Source organism: Dermacentor albipictus, chromosome 1, assembly GCF_038994185.2.
Source record: "Dermacentor albipictus isolate Rhodes 1998 colony chromosome 1, USDA_Dalb.pri_finalv2, whole genome shotgun sequence".
Lineage (NCBI taxonomy): Eukaryota > Metazoa > Arthropoda > Arachnida > Ixodida > Ixodidae > Dermacentor > Dermacentor albipictus.
In genome coordinates this window covers 125,258,848-125,282,194 of record NC_091821.1, presented here as the reverse complement: position 1 = coordinate 125,282,194, position 23,347 = coordinate 125,258,848, and the positions used below count along the sequence as shown (strand labels likewise).

Genomic DNA, 23,347 nt, shown 5'->3' with positions numbered 1-23,347 from the left:
CAGTGAATTCACGAACATCATTGGCAGGCCTCCACTAACTTGCGGATATAGACTCCATATATCATCCCTTTATCCATGTGCAATAAATTCGGATTCTACATTCGCTGGCAGAGTTATCTTTATTCTGCCTCACACGGACATCACAAGGAGGTAGTCGGCTAACGACAGCGCTGCCGAGTTCCATACCGCACGAAGCCCATACTCTGCCGCCTGCGCATTCTCGGCGAACGGTGTCGAGCGCAGCGCTTTATGCCCGCCATTGGGTCGTCGATAGCCGTGCTTCGGGGTCAGCAGGTCAGCAGTGATGCGACCGGCGGCCCTGTTCGCCTCCGTGCGCCAAATGCGTAACCGAACAAACTCGACGCGGTAAACATTAGCGGCCCGAAAGGCCCCGCGACGACCCAGAGCGCGGGGAGAGAACGGCCGCAACGCCCGCGCGGCGCGCGCCGAAGAAAGTGGCCACGAGCCGCGGCGGCTCTCTTTGTCTCGCGCCGCCGCCATTGGCGGCAGCAGCGCGTCGTCCGGCCGGCGGGCTACCTGAGCAGCAGCCCCGCAGCGCCGCCCTGCTCACCGGGCGGTTTCTTTCTCCCCCTGGACGCCCGGGTCGTGACCGGCTCCTACGCTACGGCAGATTTGGGGCTGCCGGCGGTGCTGCCGTCCAGCGCACGCGGAAACGGCTCGCTCGCGTGCACGGCGTGTACGCCAGCACGCGCCGCCAAGCAGCGCTTGAGGAACCGTGCAAGATTCGGTCATCGCGGTGTCCTGGTTGATGCCGCCGCTTGGGGGCCTTGGCCGCCGCCGTGTCCGGCAACGTGACGGGCCGCGTGACGGCGGCAGCGCGTGACGACCCTTGCCAAGTCGGCGCCGCTGGCTCCCGCGCCACGGCGACGCGCGCGCGCCGCATTAACGGCTCTCGAGCTGTACGTCGCCTGGCGGCGGTTTCTACAGGAAGGGCTCGTGCAGCATGCCGAAAGACGCCGTCCGCTGGTTTACGATCGCGCGTCGGTGACCAGCGGTAGCGAAGACAGCGGGCTGGATGCCGTTCGTTTCAAGCGCCTTTCTTAACGTCGTATGCGTTCTGTCACTGATGTCTCGAACATTCTTTCGCTAGCTATTGTTGGCAGATCATCGTCGTGTATTCGGGCTGGAATCTTCCGGGGCTAAATGCCAGCAGATGCACAGGGCGTGTTCTGGCAATTTTTTTTTCAATGATACGAATTTAAAGAGGAGAGGAGCAAAGGAAAATCAGAGATATTACCTTGTAGCGCGAAGTGAACACGGACACAGAAAGGAGCATACAACTCGCCCAACTGTCTATCCTATTGAAAGTTAGAGAAGCACTCAAATACACTGATTGCGATTACGATTACGATTACTTTTAACTTATTTGAGTATATTTATTAGTATATTATTTATTATATTAGTATATTATATTAGTATATTATGAGTATATTATTTGAGTGCATTTGAGTGCTTCTCTAACTTTCCTTTGCTCCTCTCCCCTTTAAATTCGTATCACTGAAAAAAAAAATTGCCAGAACACGCCCTGTGCACCACGTCTGCACTGTTCGTATTCGACGGTGGATAAACAGATAATGCCCGAAAGAGGAGACGCACCCGCGATGCGCCCTAGAAAGGTGTGGCAAGCGGCTTGCGTCGAGTGTGTAAAGAGATAGCGATACGGTAACCGCATTGCGATATTGAGTTGACAGCAATACGCGGCGCTGGCGCGTAACATTGTCCAGTATTCTGTTCTCGAAACCAGGAAGCGGCGTGCGTAGGGTGCGCTCGCATTGACATGCGTGGCTTTATCTCGACATTTTATCGTCTGCTGCTTTCACGCGTTCTTCATTATCTTTGTTCACTGACCGTCGTCGAGCAAACTCAGGCGACCGAGAAATTCAAGGCATCCTACATAGCAACCCTGGGCAGGCGCTCAGATCAAACCAACACCTATGCATTCTGAGTGCAAGCATTCTAATCACTATGCCGCGGCCGATTTGCGCAAGTGAACGAATGATGCTTACATTGGGCGCGGACAATTTTCTGTTGGGCTCGCATCACGCACCGTGCCACGGTGTCGATCGAGATGTGGTGTCTGCAACGTTGGTGCACGTGCACTACGTCACGCTCAACTTTTGCTCCACTGGGGATCGCATTGTAGTCCAGACACAATGTGCCAGATGCACGGGTCTTGAAGCAAATGCACAAACCAGAGAGTGCCAGGAGTAAGGGCGAACTCAGTAAAGGACATTACTTAACCCATTAACTGGACGTGCCTTGCATATTATGCTTGCTAGTGGATGTCATGCAAACAGCATGCTTCTTCAAATTGAAGTGGAACCTCTTGCCCTTGCCCAGGAACTCCCAGGAGTTCGTGGCAGTGGAGTTTTCTCAAGTTTTTCCAATAGTACCGCACATTCCTTCTCAAGATGACGAGGCAGTTTCTAATCACATAGATGATTCGGAGGCTCATCTAGTTGCTGTTCGCAGTACTTTAGCCTAAAGCCTTTCTGGACTCATGGTGAAGTTTGTGTTAGCAGACCTGACCGCCGGAGCGTCCGCCGAAGCGTCATCACGCCATATGAAGACAGATTAAAGAGTGAAAAGATTGATAGTGACAATTAGTGAATGATAACGTTATAATAGAAATTGGTAGAGGTTAAAATGACAACTAATGACTAATAATGACTAATAATGACTTGTACTAATGAGTTGTAAGAGGAGGAAGAGTAGGCTTTCGCCATTCACCTCTTAAGAGGGATCTTAAGAGACCCTTTAATTTTTCTTTAGCTAAGCTAAGCAGTTGAAGCTACATCTATACGTAGCACATGCAATGGAAGCAGTTCTTGAGTTCATATATGCAAAGCATAAGGCCTCATCCACTCTTTCTGAGAAGGTGGGCTTCAAAGCTGTCGTGCGCCCAGCTGCGACCATAGCGATGAATTTTCTCCACAAGTACATTCGCCATTTGAGACAGAAGTGTAGTGACACATCCAAAAGGCAGCAGCCGGAACTCCGATAGATGTTCGCAGATTGGCTAAGTTGGCAAATCATGAAAGGCAGTATCAGCATTAAGTTTTTTAAGTTGCAGCAGCAAGAGATGACAGGCCGATACCCTGATGCCACGTCACTTGCTTTATTCAAATGATAAGCAAGCTGTCAAGAAAAACACCTCGCTGTCTTCGAAAGCAAACAAAAAAAAGAAAGTGTAAATTATAAGGTAATTTCAAAGTAGTTTATTTGAAGTACATAACCGTCGACACATTTGAAGCGACGAAGGAGCCCCCAATTCCGATTTTACAATGGCTTACCGAACACATTTCTGCGTTCGTCAAAAGCGGTCACTAAAAAATATAGAAATACATCCGGTGTAACTACACAGGCACTGATCGGGAGGAAGCAGCTAACAGAAGCTACACTAACGGCATGAAATAACATGGCTCAGTAGTAAGCGAACTATGAGTTAATCCGTTTGAAATACCTGCAACAGTGGGCTTGTATAGCTGCTGTCCCTTCAGTGATTTTCTTCCCTCTCTCTCGCCTCGTTTAGAACCAAACTGCAATATACCTTTCCACTGTTTGCAAAGGCTTTGCGAGGCTTCCGGCTTCCACGTTCAAAGCTATATGATACGTAGGTGTGTGTGTGTTTGTGTGTGTGTGTGTGTGCGTGCGTGCGTGCGTGCGTGCGTGCGTGCGTGCGTGCGTGCGTGCGTGCGTGCGTGCGTGCGTGCGTGCGTCAACTGAGTGCTGACCAAACATTTTCTGAGCAAACTGAACTGCCCAATACATGCATGCGAGGAAGCTTTCTGGGGCAGCAGGCAACACTGTTCTCGGCTTATGGAGACTAGTGTGTGTGTGACTATCGCGCAATTCGTGCATTTACGCCAGTGGGCACAGAAAGACAACAGTCACACTCTGTTTCTCAAAAAACTAGTGCGAAGTGCAATGTGGGGCGCTTGTTTGACGTACGGCTACGTGCAAGAGCTTAACCGAAGCAAATGCCAGAGCAGCCTGATGTTGCGCAGCCGGACGTACAATTTAGTAGTGGTGTGTGCACATCTCATGTCAGGCTTCTATGTTTTCATTCACACAGTGTGACTATGCGAAAATGCTGAGACAAAATTTACACCCCCTGTGAGCACGTTGTATAAGGGGACATCGTACTAGCGCGTAAAAAAGGACATGGACAGGAACATGAAAAATACACACCGAAGTACGATGTCCTCTTATACGAATAACCACCAACTAGCCCACGTTTCTGCCTTAAGAGCATTTTGTTCAGCTCTACGTATATGCCTAGGATCTATAGAAAGGAAAGCGGTCGATTTTCCAAGCTTTCCTTTCGTATAGTGTTTTCCTGGCTGTCTTCGCTATGATGTGCTCCCCATCGTAAGAGACCAGCGCCTGTTCTCGCGAACAGCTCCGGTGCGCGAAGCGCCTCCTCAAAACGGACCCAGAAAAAACGCGAGTACCAAGATGTTTGGTGTTTCGCTATGCCGTCCACCTAGCGCACTCTCGCCTAGCATTCCTGGAAAGGCAGCAAAATTGGGTCGCATTCGTCACGTTTCAAAAGCGTCCATTGGTATCCTTGTGAGGGCGACCCTTGAGTCAGCGCTTCCGATATAGCTGCCTACGAACATTGGCAACTGTATTCCCTTCCTGGTGCCACTCGAGCCGCCGCCAACCCGTTTCCTGCGTAACTGCGAACTCTGTGCACTTGCGAAACGGGACAAATTGCCGAAGCGTGCTGTTCACTGGTCAACACTGATAATGGAACAGGGAAGAAATTTAGAGACAAATGTATTGCTTTATATCAATCATGAACTCTTCTTCTGTCGCCGTGCTGTTGAACAGTACCTTAGTCTCCTGCATATTAATCCTCAAACCTACAATTAAATTTTGCTTGTTTAGGTATTCAATCCTGTGTTTTAAGTGATCTCCAGTTTTTCCGAACAGGACAATGTTATCTGCAAGCCACAGGCTGCTGACATGTTCCCGTTGATCCTCACACCTAATTCTCCCCAATCTGATAACTTGAACACTTGTTCCAAGATGCATTGAATAGCCTTGGAGAGATTGTCTCCTTGCTTGACACCTTCCTTAATCGGTTGCACACTTGCAGGAAACTCGGCATGCGGGTCAACCAAGGGAAAAAGCAAGAAGACGGCACTCCGTCTTGTTTCTTCCCATTGTGCTCGTTTTCTGCGCTGTTTCCTGTGCCCACACCAGCTCGCATGAATGTCCTTACCTTTGCAGAAAACGTGATTATCTTCTCTCTTTATCTCACAATGTTCTCAGTTACGTAGACTTTCACTCGTGAAGGTCATTGGACGAATTAAAGTCAGCCACACACACGCGCACAGACACGTACACACAAACACACGAATACACACGAATTCATACACACATACTCATATTTTTCTTTCAACGCGATAATCTTTTAATATCTCTACCAGCACAATTGAACATCGACTATTGATTATGACCCTGACCAGTCCCTCGCACGCATCCCGCATCTAGCGTGCATGCGCTGTAATAGTTTTCCAAGATGTCACACCAAAAAACCGGCATGACAACACTAGTTCATTTCTTGTTAGCGCCCTTTTTGTGTTTTCGTGTGACTTCGTGCGTCCTCGTCTGTATGCACTGCAATAGTTTTCTGGATCTAGCGTTTCAATATCAAGCATCCAGTCGCATCAAAGTATATCTTTTGCAACCCCTTTAGATTGCAATGAATAATAATAATATTTGGGGTTTTACGTGCCAAAACCACTTTCTGATTATGAGGCACGCCGTAGTGGAGGACTCCGGAAATTTTGACCACCTGGGGTTCTTTAACGTGCACCTAAATCTAAGCACACGGGTGTTTTCGCATTTCGCCCCCATCGAAATGCGGCCGCCGTGGCCGGGATTCGATCCCGCGACCTCGTGCTCAGCAGTCCAACACCATAGCCACTGAGCAACCACGGCGGGTATAGATTGCAATGAATAAATCGCGTGCGATATAGCGCACTGCGCCCAGGGCACCATTTTCGAATGCTGTAAGGGTTGGTGTCGGTCATGTCAAAAGGGGTAGCTGGCCCATGCTGTCGTCCGACTCATCCACGCTAAGGACGTTGTTCAAGGAAGGAACATGTTCTCAGCGAGAACGAGGAATACTGGGTTTATTTACAATATCTACATGAAGAGTGGAGAACGTTGCGTTTTATCAGTCTAGCTTGACGAAGCGATTCGTCGCAGTGGTGCAGCAGAGGCTAGAAGGTCACTACCCCCGCTGGCCGATCGTAACAATACTCTAGTTACCACCACCAAAGCGTAATAGCGAAACCTTGATACTTCATTTCAGTTGATGCCAACTCTCTACAGAAAGAGCACTTTTTGTAAAATGAGAGTTTAATAGCTGTGTAAGATTTGCGACAATAACCCTATCGCTGCGTTCAGTTTGCGCTCGCATGAAGTCACTGCGAAAGTTGCCCACAGTTGCAAGGCTGGATAGCTGCACGCTTTCGAAATACAAGAAAATTATTCAGTAACCTACTGACTCCACGACTTCGCAAACTTCACGACCTTGTAGACATTCAAAGAAAGTAAACTCTAGCTTTGGAAAGACCATACTCATTTGTAACGTGAGTCCCTGTGTTTTATCCAGGGAATGCACGCAATGTGTAACACAGTTAACACACACAAAAAAACGCACTCCTCCAACGTGACTTTCGTCGTTCCCGGCGTTGCGTCCTTGTACTGCATGTAAGCCAAAACAAGCATAACTGTTGTGGTGCAGTCGCAACATAGGCTGCCTGTATGCTGAGGTGAATACAAAGCCGTAGCGGTAGTTCTGACACGAACTTGTGTTTACAGTTTCGCAAGCATGTCCGTCCCCATTGACGTTTGGCGAAAACGCGCCGTATTGGGATGGAGGTCGAGTTCCTGGGTCGAGTTCCAATTCTGTAAATGTCCACCTAGTGGACATGACCATTTCGTCTGCTGCTGATGTGCTGATTGGCTGGGGGCGCATGTCTCCTTCGGACGCGCACCCTCGCCAATCAGAATTTCAGCAGCAGACGAAATGGATATGTCTACAAGGAATATCCGCTATAGAGAACTATAGAATATCCCCCCTGCACACTCAAGGCACCTTGTTTTAAATACTCGCCGCCTTCTCGTACCTAACTCGACCGGGTTTCCCACTCTGCGTTTAAGTTCAAACGTCATTTGAAACTATCTCAGCAGTGATAAACAGCAAATACAAAATAAAAAAACTTCGCGCGTTGAGCATTACTCTAGATGCCCCTTAGCCGGGTTTAGGTGGTCCGGTTCTGCGCCAGTCCCTTTTTGTTTCCTTTCACTTGTTTTCGGTGGTTGAATTTCTTACTTCCAGTCATATTATTGCATTATAGAGCCTTAGTGCTTACATTCGAATGCTTAGCATGCGTTACGACTGGTTAAATGCTGTAGTCCTGTGTCCACTCCACATCCAACAACACCAGGTGATACCCATATTTAACCGAACCTTGATGTACCATAGTTCCACATAACCGCTGCTTTCAAGCACCTCCCACCAAGAAGTTACCTGCGCCATCATAGAAGTATGCAGCCGACGCGTTGGTTATGTGGTTGCTAAAGGTCAGTAAACGGCTAAAGGTCCGCCTTCATATCAATGTCCTTAGTTCCTAGAGTAGGAGCACGTAGTTGTGTGTCGTTTACAGCAACGTTTCTATTATGTACGCCATGAGGAGATAATACAGCTGTCACTCAGGAATACATGCTTCTTCATGTTGTAAGCTATTTTTAATTATAGCAGAAAGCGACGAAGGGTAACTCAGTTTCCAACGCCATACACAGTATGCAACTAGACATTCAAGCCAGCATTGTCTTGAATTGGGGGAAACCACAACACATAAAACAAAAAAGCGAACAAAAACACGAGCGTCTTCGTCCCGGTTACTCTTAATCCTCGTGTAACAGTAACGGCACATAGATATTTTTCTCTCTCTCTCTCTCTTTTGACAAGCACACGTGTTATTTGCTTGTTTGTTTCGTTGCGGAGCTTCGCCGCAACTGATGGCGGGAGAGGGGTTCGTGCAGTCGGGGGGAGGTTCGCATTTGCGCGCCGCGACACACGTCGCGCGAAGCACCGTTGGACGGCGCCGTGGAGAACCTACCGTTTCGCCAGTCGCAAGGGCTCCCCCATCCTCAAAAGGGGGTCGTCCGGCAGCAGCGCCGCACACCGGCCGTTCCGGGCGGCGCGCTCCCGGAACCCCGTTCGTGACGCCGCGCGCACGTTTCAACAATACGGCCATTAGCAGGAGGATCCCTTGGCGCTGCCATCAATACGGGTAGCAGGCAACGTTTTATTAGTCCGCCTTATTTTCGTCAGTCACGTTGTAACGTGACGTTTCGGGCTTCTGCTTTCTACCAGCTCTGACCTCGGCGAGGGAGGAGAGATGGATGGCTGGCGCGCCACGAGGGACAGCGCGCCCCTCGCGGCGGACCAATGGCAAGCCGCCCCAGGGCCTGACGTCATCAGATAGTCCTGATCGTGATCCGAGCGCTTCGTGTCAGCCACGAGAGCGGTCCGCACGATTTCGGCGGCGGCGCCGGCTACGCTCGCTGGGCGCCATACCCCTCGGGAACCGGAACTCGCGCTCTGCCGCCGCGGCCTTCGTTGCGACGCACCGGTAATGGCACTGATATCTAAATTAATGCCAACCTGTCATGTGAGCTACATAGTGTGTGGGAGCGCTCCGTTATGTTGATCCGCTGGAGCGTCGTATCCATAGCGACCTTACTCGTGCTTTGTTCACCCAGGGCCTCTGAGCAACAGCGTTCGCGCTCCAAGATAGCAGATTGGCTTTGAAGTTAGCGCGCGGCTACGACTTCGTTCCCAATAGCGCTGTCCTCCTCTCCACGGGACGTACGAGCAGCAGACGCGTGCGAGGGTGCCCCCTGTGCATGTCCTCTTGGTGCAAGACTAGATTTTACGCTCTTGACCGCTCCACTAATTTACTACCAGGGTCGTACGCTGCTGAAACGATTCCGCTACCGGGCAGCGTGCCAATAAAATTAGGCGCTCATCGCGCACTTTTCAGAAGGTCTAATTCGCATTGTCTTCTTTTTCTCTAGGCGAGTTGCTCACACGTAGATCCTGTGTTCGTGTGGAATTTAACGTTCCCGGACGAACGCACAGTCCAAATATGCAGCATCTCTGATAAGAAGCAACGTTTTCTGGTTGCATTCCTTCGTGAGTGCCGCGATGCCGACCAGAGGTTAGTATCGAGGCACTCAAGACGGGCGTATGTGCCTGCGATAGCTCCCAGCACGCATAATAAACAATGGCGACTTCAACTTACCGACTTCCTCGTCTTCGCTGATAATCCACTCTCGTTTGAAATCGAATACAGGCGGTGTATTTTGGCCAGGAAAACCAGTGCCTGCAAAAAAAAGAAAAACTCATTAGTTCGCTTTCATGTGAAGCAATCAAGGTGTACATTTGTTAGTTTAGTCATGTTTAGTCACACACTGCACAACAGTTCTGCTGGCGGCGCATCGCAAGTCACATGAAGACGTTGACACGTGAGAACAAACTTTGCACACGGTAACACTTTCCAAATGACTTCGGGGAGGATGCGTTGGTTGGCGGGCTTTGCGAATGCTTCGGGCTTGTACTAAAAGCTGCCATCGGCAGCTGCGCGGATAGCGAAATAAATGCGATCGCAAACTTCGCGACGATAACCTTGCTCATATGTTGAGTGCCTGTAAAGTTATTTAGTAAGCCCAGAGCCATACAGACCTCCTTCACATGACCATATCACAACGTGGCTGCCACAAGAACTTCTTTAGCAGTGAGACGTCCACCACGGCCAACGTTCAAATGCAGTGTCAGAAGCATGCGTTGCACCTTTAAATGGCGCCAGTGCTCGCTTTTCCTTTTCTTTCCGCATTCGATACCATGCTTCAAAGACGCCCGAAACCCATAGGGTTTCCTACAATACACTAGAGGGAACTCTGGCGCTGCAATCGTTGAGCCACCATGGGAATGATGGGCACTACATGGATTTGTCTGATCTTCGTGCTTGTGGACTCAGCCATACTTGTGGATTTGTTTATTACGCTTTATATGCCTTCGTTGTAGTAAATTTCAGAGCAATCTATACTCTTCGAAGTGCAGAAGACCCTGCGAACACGCGCAGTCGCTACTAATTGCAACGATTGAGCTTGTCGAGGTCGCCAAATCGAAAGCGCCAAGCATGGAGGAAAGATATAATAGGAGGGAGCATACAGCAATGCTACTGAAGCCAAACCTGTCGGCCCAACACGTGATCGCACGTCAAAGTGCGCGGTTGGTTTTAGTGTTCCCGCTCTGCAGGCCGAGCCACGGCAGGGCAGCTGAAGAAGCGCGCACCGAATAAACACTACTCGCATAGCTACTGGGAGCGAAACGTCTCAGCAAATCTCGATTCTTGTTCCGTGATCTCCGCGCAAGAGGTCACGCATTGAGCCACCACTGAGCAACTATATGGGCTTCACGGGGCATTCGCTTGCCAAGGCTGGCTGTGTGACGTAATGCTCCCTCCTATCTCTTTCCTTCCTCCATGGCACGATGCGTCTCAAGGCGCTGGCTTGCCCGCGATAAATTCATAAGGGCGTTTCATATCGCGTAACGATGCATGCTTCCATAGCGCAACGGTTTCACAATCTGGCTTCGGTGCTAGACCCCCTGTGCTCGAGTCCCGCCGTCGGACAATTTCAGTATTGTTTATTTAATTATTTTTACGCAGTACAGTGTTGAAAATGACGAGCTTAAAAAGTCACGAAGCCGCTTGAAACCAGAAGGACGAAGTTTAGGCAAATCCATGTATATCCGTGGGAAAAAGTATACTAACCACAGGGTCACCGAAAATAAAGAATTTCCTCTTAATTAACAGGCATAAACGGCAACTGACGAGTGCACTAAAAAATTCGCAACGCCAATTTTGGACTGCATTCTGCCTTCTATTCTGCCTGTGAGTTACACTCACAGGCAGAATAGAAGATCAGTTTTATCGCGCAATCCCTGATCCGTATACATTTGCTCGTGGGTGTACTTCCCATAATTACCATGCTGGCTCAACCACTTCCATTGCAGCTCCCGTAGACACTAGCGCCAGATTTCCCTCTAGTAATTATTGCATGAAACCCTATGCCGAAACCAGGGGACGCATTCTGCTAGCTGATTGGCTGGTTTAGCAAAATCGGATGAGCTGACTGGCTAGTTGAGCACTACGTCACATGAAGGCGATAGTATCGCACAAGTGATCGTCGCAGAATATGTCCCCAGAAGCGCTAAACATTTTTACCAGAATAAGGACCGCTGTATAATAGCACTACATCAGTGCGGGAAGGAACACAGCGTATGTCACTGGAATGAACGCCCCACACAGCGCCAACTGGAAGCATGTTCATTTCTGCCTACGCAGGAAGGTGCTGGTGACGTCAATCTGGCGTCTTTGTTTACAAATATGGAGAAGGTATTATTCCCTTTGAAAGACCACCGCAGTCCTATCTGTAATGGCAAACATTATGTTCATGAAGAGTGAACTGGCCCAAGCAGCACACGGTAACTGCGGAACTGGCTGGCATCATCTTGTGTCAACAAATATAGCCGAACCCACGACTCGCGCGGCAACAATGAAGCTACATAGTAGCCTATTTCAGCTGTGGCCAAGTGCAAACCGCTATTGAAGTTCTAAGGTAGTTACGGTTCAACTCATCCCGCTCTTCGAGTGAAGGGGCAAGGAAGATAAAAACGACGGAGAGGCAAAGTGCCTGACCTGATGTCAGACCAAGGGTGATTTAACCCTTCTCTGTTAGGGCTGGCGAGGGAACAACTGCGCTGACGAATATTCAGTAACACTGACGTGCAAGGCCCATGTCAGTTCCCGATACAGAAAAACTCCGAGAAATCGGACGCCGCATTAGCAAAAATGTTCTTACGCTAAATATGTTCGGAAGAACAGGTGCCAGCCAAACGGGATGTTGAACATATTAACAGAGACGTCTATGTAGCGAAAGGCAGAAAGCGCTTACGAACGAAAAGTTTTTTGAATTCGGGCCTGGGCCGGAATAACGTCACTATTCTAAACCATTTCATTCTTTTTCACGCTTCTCCTGTGGTCCGAACAGCGTCCCGGCTACGTCCTCACCAGGATCGGCCAGTCATGGCGGTCAATGTGAAGAAAGGAGTAAAATTGAACGAAAGGAATCCTTACATTACACCGGCCCTATACGTTGCTTCGCAGTCAAAATTTTCTCTTGAAGAATGAGATTAAACTTTTTTAGCTGCTGTTCTAGACAAGGTCATGTCTCTTTCTTTCGAGACGTTGTCAATGACATCGAGGCCTTCATGCAAATTTCGATTTTAATAATGACCACACATGAAACAGGGGTTATACTGATGTCATCTGCGTAGAATAAATACTGGAGACCAGACGGCAGTTCTCGCGGTAGATCTGCCACTGCGCGATTGGAATTAAAGACAAGCAGACTGCCCAGCAGCGCGCGTGATGAGGTCACAGCTAATCTGCCCTTCATTGGTTTGTATAAAAACCTTCCTGTAAACAAGAATAGGGAAATCCATGCGAGGAATTGGCCACGTCGACCAAGCTCAGACATACTGACAAGCACATCAATGCGACTTAAGGGTTCGAATGTTCTCTTCATATCTAAAAAGACTCCTATTGTTATATTTCCAAAACTGCAACCGTATTTCGCATATATGAGATGGATCTAGCAATGTATCCATAGTGCAGCACCGCGCGTATCGAGATATCCCCATATAATCTGACAGCCCTTCTAGTTTTCACACCGCTACTGGAGCCACCTGTCCACTATGTTCTTCATTACCCATTCTGGCGGTAAAGTAGGCGTAACGCTGTCAGACCACAAGCGAAGCGCGAAACGGAAAATAGTCGAGTGAGATCGTTTCATGATTGCGATAACACGAGCGACTTTTCATGAATCCGCAAGAGTTAGCGTTATCATAGATTGTGAATGAACTCCAAAAGTGTCATTCTTCATGCCGGTACGAGGTTTCCAACATCCCATACGGAACATTCTCGCGGCTTGCATCTGTCTTTATACAGAAAAACTTAAATGTACATTTCAGTTCTATTAAAGTACATTTATAGTGAAGTTGTAATTCTTGGACGAAGAACATGCAAAGGCCGTCTGATTTATTGTTTCTGTTGTTTCTTAACTGTTATCAAATAGGAATACAGGCTACATTGCAGTCGACTAGACCAAGACACTATTAGAAAAGTGAAGGTACCCCTTCCCATATAACACGCACACATACTACAGAAACACCAATTCAGCCTACGCGATGGTGAAGCGTTGGTCAATGTCTTTACAACCACACATGACAGCGAGTAGTAACGAGCATAAAAAGAACGTAGAATCAACGACTCTAGAGCTACATATGAGCCAGGATATATTACACAGTCAGCAGCAATGCATATTGCAGCCTGGAGAGTTCCAAACAGCTCTGCCGAAGTAGATGACATATTGTGCGACGAACGGTGACTTCTGGTTTTATTGTGTACCGGAACATGAAAATCTGACGTGAAACTACTCTGTGTAGATCCATCAGTAAGTATGAACATGCTGCTATCTTGCACTCGACTTATGTGCAAGAGCGTCACGAAGTTGGCGTCTAGTGGATGCGCTGATTTTGTTATTTAATCCCTATAGAATCGTCAGAGCCATAGCGAGTATGATCAACCACCAAGGTGGAAAGTCGGGGCGAGGTGAGTGACGTTGCTGAGAAACTGTCGATGAGACTGCAATGCATAGCATATTCGCTGAGATCTTCGAAGGAGATTAACTTGCAATATATTATCATCGTGTTGTGCTGTTAGTCTAAGGGTATGTCAAAAACTTTTGAACGCGTAGAGCTTGAACTACGCGAGTTCTTCGGCCTCAGCTACAAGGCTAATCACTGTTCAGAGAGGCAATCCCAGGCATGTTATGAATGTCCCAGCAATTAGGTTAGCATTTCATCATAGGGCTCACACAAGTCGTGTAGTGTGAGCAATCAGTAGGAATTTATCGGCTCAACAACAGCGAGGTGTATCTTGAACAGAGAATTGTATGTGCTACCCCGTTTAGTGGCTGCAACGCACCGTAGCGCGCACGCTGGGAATTGATCCGCGACTCAAAATAAGATATACGTCACTAAAAGGAAGTTTATAGTACCAGATAATTCCCCAAAATTGGTCAATCCATATAACACGCAAATATATCTGTCTGAGTGTAAAACACAGGTTAGCTATAAGCGCTTTCTTGTGAAGGGCAATGCAACTGACTTATTCCCTTTTGTAATGAGCATAACTGACCTTTTGTACCTAGGCACATTGTGAGAAAGATATCACGCGAGAGCGACACAACATTTTGATTACTTCCAGGTGCTTTAAATGACCAACTATTTATCATTGGCAATATTCTCCAGCAACTGCTGCTTCTGCTGTTTCTGCCGCTCCTAACCTATGGCATGGGCACTGAAAGGATGGCTGTGCGTAACTGGGTCAATTAAGGACAGGGAAAACCGCCAAATTCGATGAAATGGTCAGAGAGGGAATAGCGTTAGGGAGAGAGAGAGTAAACTTTATGCAAAAGAGCACACGAGCGTAGAATTTTTTGACCAATTTTATACGCCTCGAGTGTTCTGCTGGGGTGGTATGTACGCGTGCTATGCTTGTCTTATGATCACGCTTAGGCACTCGCACGGCCCACAAGCTGCAGCATAATGACCTCGAATAGGAATCTACTTCGTATAAGCATTAAACTGCCACTCAAGATGTCCATCAAACTTTCAGCGTCCGGACGATGAAGTTTGTAAATTTAGACTATCGTCATGCTTACGCGCTGCACAGCATGTGACGTTTTACCATAACAGCAAAAAATATCACTCTCTGCGTTCTCAATATCCGTTGCCGATTCCATATCACCAAGGAAGCCATGTGAGTCGAGAGTAATGTCGATATAGCAGGACTAAAGATAATTATGCAAGATACCCATGTCATAGAGCAGTCATTTAATGCTGTATTATTGCATACACTCCGAGGTTGTAAAAAAGACATTTCTCGGCTGTTGAGCGCGCAGCCGAGTGATGCTCCCCTTGTTATATGGCTTCAGAGTGCTTTTCCAGCAAAGAAACACTTCCGGTCTCTGTGGAAACGCTCTGCAGCCGTCGTGCACACTCTTCATCGCTGAGCCACAGCCACAGCTCCTGCTAGCAATAAATAAACACATACCATTTCGATATTGTCAACGGCTGATTCTAAGCGAAGAGAATCTCCGGTATTCACGTACAAAGTTTCAAACGTAACTGCTTAGCCGCTTACTTACAACAACGATTCTAAAATTGAAGTCACCATTTAGAAGAGTGTTTTAATGTCCTCGATGGCACGTTAAAATCTCTTACTGCGCCTCAAGAACGCCCATCATTTTCAATTTTCTAAGGACGTTCTACCCTGCGCAAGCGCTATTCTTATAAAGTTTAATGTCGATACATCTAGTAGTTAGCAAACGGATATTATTTTGGTTCTCGGAACTCCAAATTAGCGCAAATTTGATCGTTTCCTACGGCACCCTCTAATAACCTATAACAATGCCATTAACAAAACTTTGGCAAGTTCTCAAGATGTGCTTTAATCGGCAGACTTCTACACATCATCTACGCATCGCATTCCTAAACAACCCCTAAAAAATTTCACTTCATTACCTGCACTGGTTCATGAAGCTCCATCGACACTTTGTGACGATATTTTGCGCAGGCGTTTTAAGTTGACACTTGGAGCGGATGTTCTTTGCCTCATCTAGTCGCAACAACAGCATTCCTGTGATATTATTTTTGCTTTCACGATTGACTGGCGCGTGTTCTTACGAACAGCCCTAGCGTATACAATAACATGTCGGAATTATGCCCTAGCATTAAAATTCTAAGATGGCAAAGTTCGGGCTTGTGACGTGATGACATAATACAAAAATTACACCTCTCGCTTGCGCTTGCCTCGTCCTCCTGACTGTTAGCGCGCCTTTCGCTATCCTTCACCCTCCCCCTCCCCCCCGTCTCACCATATTTTTTACCATATGACATCGTAGCCCTCTTAATATTTGGTGACTCGTCCTTTTCAGAGTTCTTTATGTTATGTCGGACATATTATTATTGGAAGCGTCACGCAGTTATTTATTTATTTATTTATTTATTTATTTATTTATTTATTTATTTATTTATTTATTTATTTATTTATTTATTTTTGACCACGCAGGTCGTTTCATGATACGCATTCGAACACATCCGTTAAAAAAAACCCGCGTTCTAAATCAAGCCCGCGGATAGAGGTGTGCTTTCATCCAGAGTGAACAGGTGTTTTTTTTTTTGTTCTTGTTGTTGTTGATATGGAAATAAAAGAAAGAGATGTAGTTACCATGTAACGGTTACGTCACTCCCTTTAATATTATAATAATAATAAATAAATAGCGTGAGATAAAAATAAACAATGTCCTATGGTCAAAGAAACTTAGAGCATACCTGCCTATACCGACGCGAACATATGCGTATAGATAAAAGGCGAAGATGCACAAGACAAGATGCACCACCCGCAATCCCTTATTAGCCTGTAGGCTGGGTACGCATTCGCAAAGCAGGTCTTATGTTAGAGCGCTTCGTAAGAACAGTCCTTGCGTACGAAATATTGTCCGAATTGAGCTCCAGAATCCACGTAGATCCAGGAATCCACGTGCCCGCAAATCTTCTCTCTGTCGTTCGCTTTTGGCTACCGTCGAACCGGTTGTCCAGTTATCACCCGCATCGGTATACCATGTGCGGCGGGCACCCGTACGTTGGCCGAATCAGGAAATGTTCTCATGTAAGACGGGTTTTGTGGACGCGGGCCGCCGGATCGGGGGAGAGGACCTTTCGCGGAGCGTTCCACGCAGCTCTCCCGTTTGAGAAAAGAGTTCGTCTTTCACTGCATGTCCTTGACATGTAAGATGTAACAGAAACCACAACTTCGGCGCAAAATTTCTTGGGCGTTTACAAGTAAGTACTTGTTGGCCATGACCATGCACGCAATTACAATGATTTTTAAACTCTCGTTTCGTTTGTAAAATACCACAAAACTGACAAAGCAATAACATTGACATGTGCGGTAGAAACAAGTACAATGCCACGTGAAGTACAGCCGGGTGAAAGACGACACGCTTTCGAAAATGGCGTGTTTGTAAGATTGTACTGCAATGCGAAGAGTAGGCAAGACGAGCACGGCTTTTATGCCACCGTCACCAATAACACGGAATAGAGAGCCGGTGTTTAGTGCCGGCCGGCGGGTTTTCGTTTCTTTGGAAATATCATTATAAATAACTGGAAGCCAAGCCATTGAGTAATACGGTCAAGCAGCCGAGCGTTTCGCACTTTGATGACGGTAGCGGCGAACGCTCACAGTCTAGAACCTTCCTGCAGTGGTAAATATTTGGCACCGGCATCGGCATCAAGAACGCTGAGAGCAAGACAATAACGCTATCGAGCTGCAGGGAATCGGTTCTAGGAACCACATGACCATGCCAGTGGCGATTGTGGCACCGTTACGAAAGGCGGGGTCGGCTGAGATAGAGGTCTCGCTCTTTTTCCGAGTCAGTTTAGAATATAAAATAAGGGTTCGCGTAGGTCCTAGCAAAAATAATTCATTCAAAACTTCGTTATATACAGCTAGATAATGCCGAGAATGAGGCTACCAATTGGCAAAATGCATTAGCCACGTAAGATAGATTAATTAAAGGGTAATTAAGATAACTGTGTTAACAATATAGGTGCGCAAACTACAGCTTATCTATAGGCCACGTATCTCGGCACTCAAATGGTAAATGTAATCTAGCAATCACTTATATTTTAGGTATATTTTAGGCACGAAATATATATATATATATATATATATATATATATATATATATATATATATATATATATATATATATATATATATATATATATATATATATATATATATATATATATATATATATATATATATATATATATATATATATAACGCTTTGTACGTGTGTGTGCGCGCTTTCTTCCTTTCTTTCTTTCTCAACAGTGGTATCTAAATAAAAGTCCATGGGAACGCTTTCTGTGGCACCGACGCATTCGTATTCACAAAGTTTCTCTTACGTAAGAAGAATTATAAATAGTCTTGCGTAAGGTGTTTACCATTGCTTTTTTCTATCTTTTTTTTAACTTTCTCACCTACAATTTATATGCGCCGACACCAAAATGCCATAGTATTTATATAGTGACAGTAACTATAGACGTCTCAAGACAGCCAGCTACGTATCTACTCCTCGTCGGGGAGTTAAGCGGCGTGGAAGACCAGTTATGTGGCCATGCAAAACTGCACGCGTCTGGTAATGCCGCGAATAAGAGAGAGTGCGCTACGCAGGAGTCCTCTTTAACGGATGCTGTGTCGTACCCAACACTGGACTGAATTAGACCCGACGCCATTTAGGGCTTAGCTTGTTGTAGTGAACCATACACATTCGACCATCATTCATATAATACGTAGATAAATACTACTCAAGCTACAACTGGGCAAGATTTAATGTCGTACCCCATGCAACTTTGAAATGACGTTTCTTTTATCGCGCGCTGAAGTGTCCGTGATACGTGGGTAAAACGCGCACCAGAACAACGCGCGCTACGTCAGGAGAGCTGAATACGAGCCCTTTCCTTTGACTTGTTGAGGAAGTTGCATTTCTTGAGGAGACAAGGAAGGTCTTTCTCGTTTATGAATTTAATACGACTGTGCCACAACATTTACAGATTTAAGCTGATACGAAAACATTAGTGCATTACAAGTCAAAATAACCACTTTATCCCACTCGCAAACTGCAATATCTTCCCGAACATTGCCTCGTATTGACATCAATATCAGTCAGAACTGCCATTCTTGTGGACTAACTAGATACTGAAAATATAAACCATGAGATTTCCAAGCGCACATAAGAAATTTAAACGTCAAGGTATTGGCGTTCCAAGTTCCAGTACCTAATAACGACAGTGGCTGTTTCTGCGAACCTCTAAAAGAAAGCTAGATGTCTTATAAATTTAGACGTATGTGTCTTTGGTGGATTTCAATTTTCTGCATTTGTTGCGTATTCATTAGTATATATAGTGACATTTGCTTAACTTCGGTGTTATTATAGTCGTTTTCTGTGGATGGTGCCCTATGAAGCTGCGCTATTTGCCTTTATCCCTACCCCCCCCCCCCCCACCCCCAACCACGTTTTCTTTTAACAATGTGAAATGTCTGGCGAAAATGAAATTACACCGGTTAGTTGATAGATCTACCAACCAGTCACTCAATTAATAATTGGTTTACAGATTGGTCGAACAAATTATTGAATCATGAACAAGCGCGCTGGCATTTTCATGACGTGAAGATTGCTTCATTAGAAACGGCTTGAGTTGAACAGCAGCAAGGCAATCTTAACTTTTCAGGTTGATTGAGACGTTCTTTCCCTTCTTTTTTGCGGCTTTACTACACCATAGAAAGTCAGGGACTACTAAAATTGCCAGAAAATTTATAGTTTCGCTCCTGCTACGAGTTTGCCTGGTATTTCAATGCACTGGACTAGACATGCACGGTGCGCTATGAGGTGCGTGGGCATTCTATGTTTAGCCTTCTTCAAAATATGGCCACTGCAGCTAGAATCGAAAATGTATCCTGAAAGTCAGAAGATTATTCTGCTCCAGCATGTTCCGGCTGCCCAGAACGCCCCCTTCGTTCACGTTTTTAATATGCGCCAACGAAAACATCAACACATATATCGAAAGAAATATAGCATCTGTGAATTTCTTTGAAAAATGAATCTCAAATGTATGTTTCCGGTGGGAATTATTTGCGACGCTAATGTATTTATTTCATAGCAAGATATCTTCAATACAGAAGCTCCTTTCGCCTAAGAGAACGAAAATAGAATTAAAAATTGGAGCTACATAACAATGATCTGTAATAAATCGGTGAGCAGGGATCCCAGCCAGGAGGTCTCGGCAGCGTTTCTTTAATCAGTGGTGCTACGTTTCAGCGCCTTGATGCAGAACCTCCGTAGGCAAACCCATGGACTGGGAACGGTGACTGGGTCGTGCGTGCATAGCGCGCCCGTCCGTGGGCCCACTAGTCGTCGAATATACCAGTATGGCCTGTCACACACCTGATGGCTCTTCGTGACCTGTATTGTTTTTTTTTTAATGCGACCACATGCATGCTAAGCGTGATAGGAGATGGCGTCGCACATTATAGGTGACTTCAAGTCACGTACGCAATACCGTGTTGCTGTCTCAGTAAAGGACAATGCCCCTCGTTTGACAGAGCACTTGGCCCACTCTCTTCTTATAGAGGGCCATATGGGGGTTGTATGTTCTTGCAGCCAAGAGCAGGGCAGTATACGCCATGGCTGACGAAATCGTCGCCTTATGGCAGTAGCGACGGCAATGCAACTACCCACCCAGGCCGCACGCTATCACGGCCGCAAGGGAATGAATGAATGAATGAATGAATGAATGAATGAATGAATGAATGAATGAATGAATGAATGAATGAATGAATGAATGAATGAATTTTAGGTACCAAAACCACGATCTGATTATGAGTGCGGATTAAGTTTGACCATCAAGGGATCTTTAACGTGCCCCCAATGCACGAGACACGGGCGCTTTTCATTTTGCCCCTATCGAAATGCGGCCACCGCGGCCGGGATTTAATCCCGCGACCTCGTGCTTAGAAGCACAACACCATAGCCTTGTCGTAAGCCACCGCGGCGGGTACGGCCGCAAGGGAAATGTTATGCGTGTGTAATGGAGGTGAATACAAGCGTGCATCGCCTGGAGTAGCAATGCGCAGAACCGAGGGTCCCCATCCCCGGCCAAGTACTGGCCTAAGACGGTGACGTCCTCCGAGGACTGGGTCCAACCACGGACTGACGAGCCCAAACCTTAGCCCGATCTACCTTCTCATTACCCACTCGAGTTATAATTTAATTATATTGTTCTCTCTCTGCGCAGTAAACTGGTGTAAGAAGTAGCATATCCAATAAATTCAGAAAACTTGTCCATCAATACATACTATCACGACGCACAAGCGTCCTCACAAATACTTCGGAGCACACGCACGCTGTCAATTACATCTGGAGCTCTCCTATACTTCTCGTATGGTATACTTCTTGGATGCCTGAGCAAATTTCGCAAGTTACAGAATATTAAAATGAAAGGCCTTGAACTTTCGTTATATGCAGGGGTACGGGCCGTAGATGGCTTGCTCGTTTTGTTTCGGAACAGGCACGGCTACGACTGGCGACACAAGGCGCGCTGTGGTGACCAACCGGAGAGTAGCCCCTAATACCTGTAAATATTGCTTCCTTAAAAGTTTATTCCTGCCTGATCCAGCCGCGTACAAATGACTCATACTTAAGGCTGAATCGTTGTAATCATGGACGCAAACCTAGCATGTGGACTTCAGGCCGACGGAAGGTGACCTAAAATAATTGCCTAAGTGGAATTTCTTTGATTTTAACTTCACATGTATGATTCTCTAAAACTTGAAAATGCTGAACTACTGGCGAGAGGGAATAATTATTTTTTCGAAAGTTCATAAATGCATGAGGAGAAACGCGGATGCTTGAGACCGAAAGCCTGGTTTCAACGGATAGAAAAAATGCGGGATTTCAGTGCGGACCCTTTAGAGTGCGTTCGCCGAAACTTTCGCTGTACAGTGCTACGAAAATGTCGCACGCCAGTAGAGCAGCAAGATGGGAACAGAAATTTGAACTCTCTTTATGTCTCTGAGAGCGAAACAAGTGCGTAGAAGTGCGTATAGCACTCTAGAATTTCCATTGTCACAAATAACTATTTCAGCGAAGAACATTTAGCAATGAAGCGCGCAGGATTCCTACCGTATAATGGCAGCGTGGGAGAACGGCAGCTGGGGCAACACTAACACTTGCCGAATTAATGCCTGGTAGAGATTACGGGCACACATACATATGTGTGTACATGACGTTAGTAAAGCTTCTGTTTGTCAGTTTCAGAGCGAAGTGTACGCAAGGAGACATTTTCGGTAACTGTTAGCACCTACAAGCTTACTTTCTTGTCGTTGTCAATTACAGTAGTGTCACATGTCGCGAGCGGGACTGTGAATTCTGGCGCTGTCCTGTCATTATGCAGCAGAGAGAGTTGACATGACCGTTAAGTAGCGCTCGTGCTCCTGCCACTGTTCAGCGTCCGTGGACGGGCGCCCTTAAGCAACAAACGCGAGTCTGTCATACTTGTTGAATACCCTTTCCACGGACTTGCATCTAACAATCCGAAGCTCCTCCTTGTAAAGTGTACTCCAACGTATGCGGCTGTCCACAAGAGCCGGCCTTTGCCGCAGACACGGTCTAGAAGGTGAAAAAGCGAAGCTCGTGTGCCGGGGCTCTGAGCACCTGGGCCTGTAGCGCGGCAGCCGGTGTCAGGTGCCGGCCACCATCTGTTCGCCGGGCGAGGTCGGCCTCGGAGGGGCTCTTCTCCGAATCACCCGGATGCGCGGTCGAGAGGGAAACCTGCCCGCGCTGGGCTCGGTCCAAAGCAAACTGGAGCGTACGCAGCTCCAGGGGTCACTCAACCTGGCTCCCAAACTAGTTCCCCCCCACCTCCCTCTGCCCGCTCCTAGTGTTCGCTTCGCCTCTCGCGTGTTTCCTCCGCTCTTCTTTTTTGTCTTTGGGCTCGGCTCGTTTTCGTGGCCAGGTTCGTGCCAGGTCGGTCCGCGCCCATCTCCGGCGGCAATCAACTTTTGGCGCGAGCGTTTCCCGCTCTTCCGAGGCGGATGCACCGTTATGCAAAAGCAGCAACCGCCCGCCCGCGCGCGCGCGCTCTTCCTATTTATCAGCGCGCGCACTGCGTCAGCAGCTGCCCCGCGAGTGTGGCGCCGAAACGCGCGCCACTGCAAGCGCCCCTGCCGCCCGGTGGCGCGTGCACCGCGGCGGGCTCCGCCATCCCGCGGAGCTTCGACCGCGGCTGCAGCCGATGCAGAGGACGCGAAAGGACGTTGTAGCGACATTCGGTCTTGGCTTATATGTTTGCCATAAAGCTAGTCCGGGTTTCGTACTACGGATCCACGAATGTGCAGTATACCATTGGCCGCGAAAAGTGCGTATGCAGTAAAACAAAGAGTTTTAGACCGGTTATCTAAGTGCTGCCATTTGCATCACTCGAGAGTTTAGCAACGTAAAAATTAAGCTTATTAGATTCATCCTTGAGTTTTTGTAAGCT

General features: G+C 47.1%; 1 protein-coding gene across 2 annotated transcripts in view; it reads right to left on the bottom strand.

Annotated features, from left to right (window-relative positions):
• Positions 1-23,347, bottom strand: part of Cad96Ca (tyrosine kinase receptor Cad96Ca) — a 124,928-nt gene that overhangs the window by 55,689 nt on the left and 45,892 nt on the right. For both annotated transcript variants that reach the window (XM_065451164.2, XM_065451165.2), the window contains one exon: positions 9,354-9,434. In XM_065451164.2, coding sequence (XP_065307236.1) covers positions 9,354-9,434 — 81 coding nt within the window. The remainder of the gene's footprint in view (positions 1-9,353; positions 9,435-23,347) is intronic.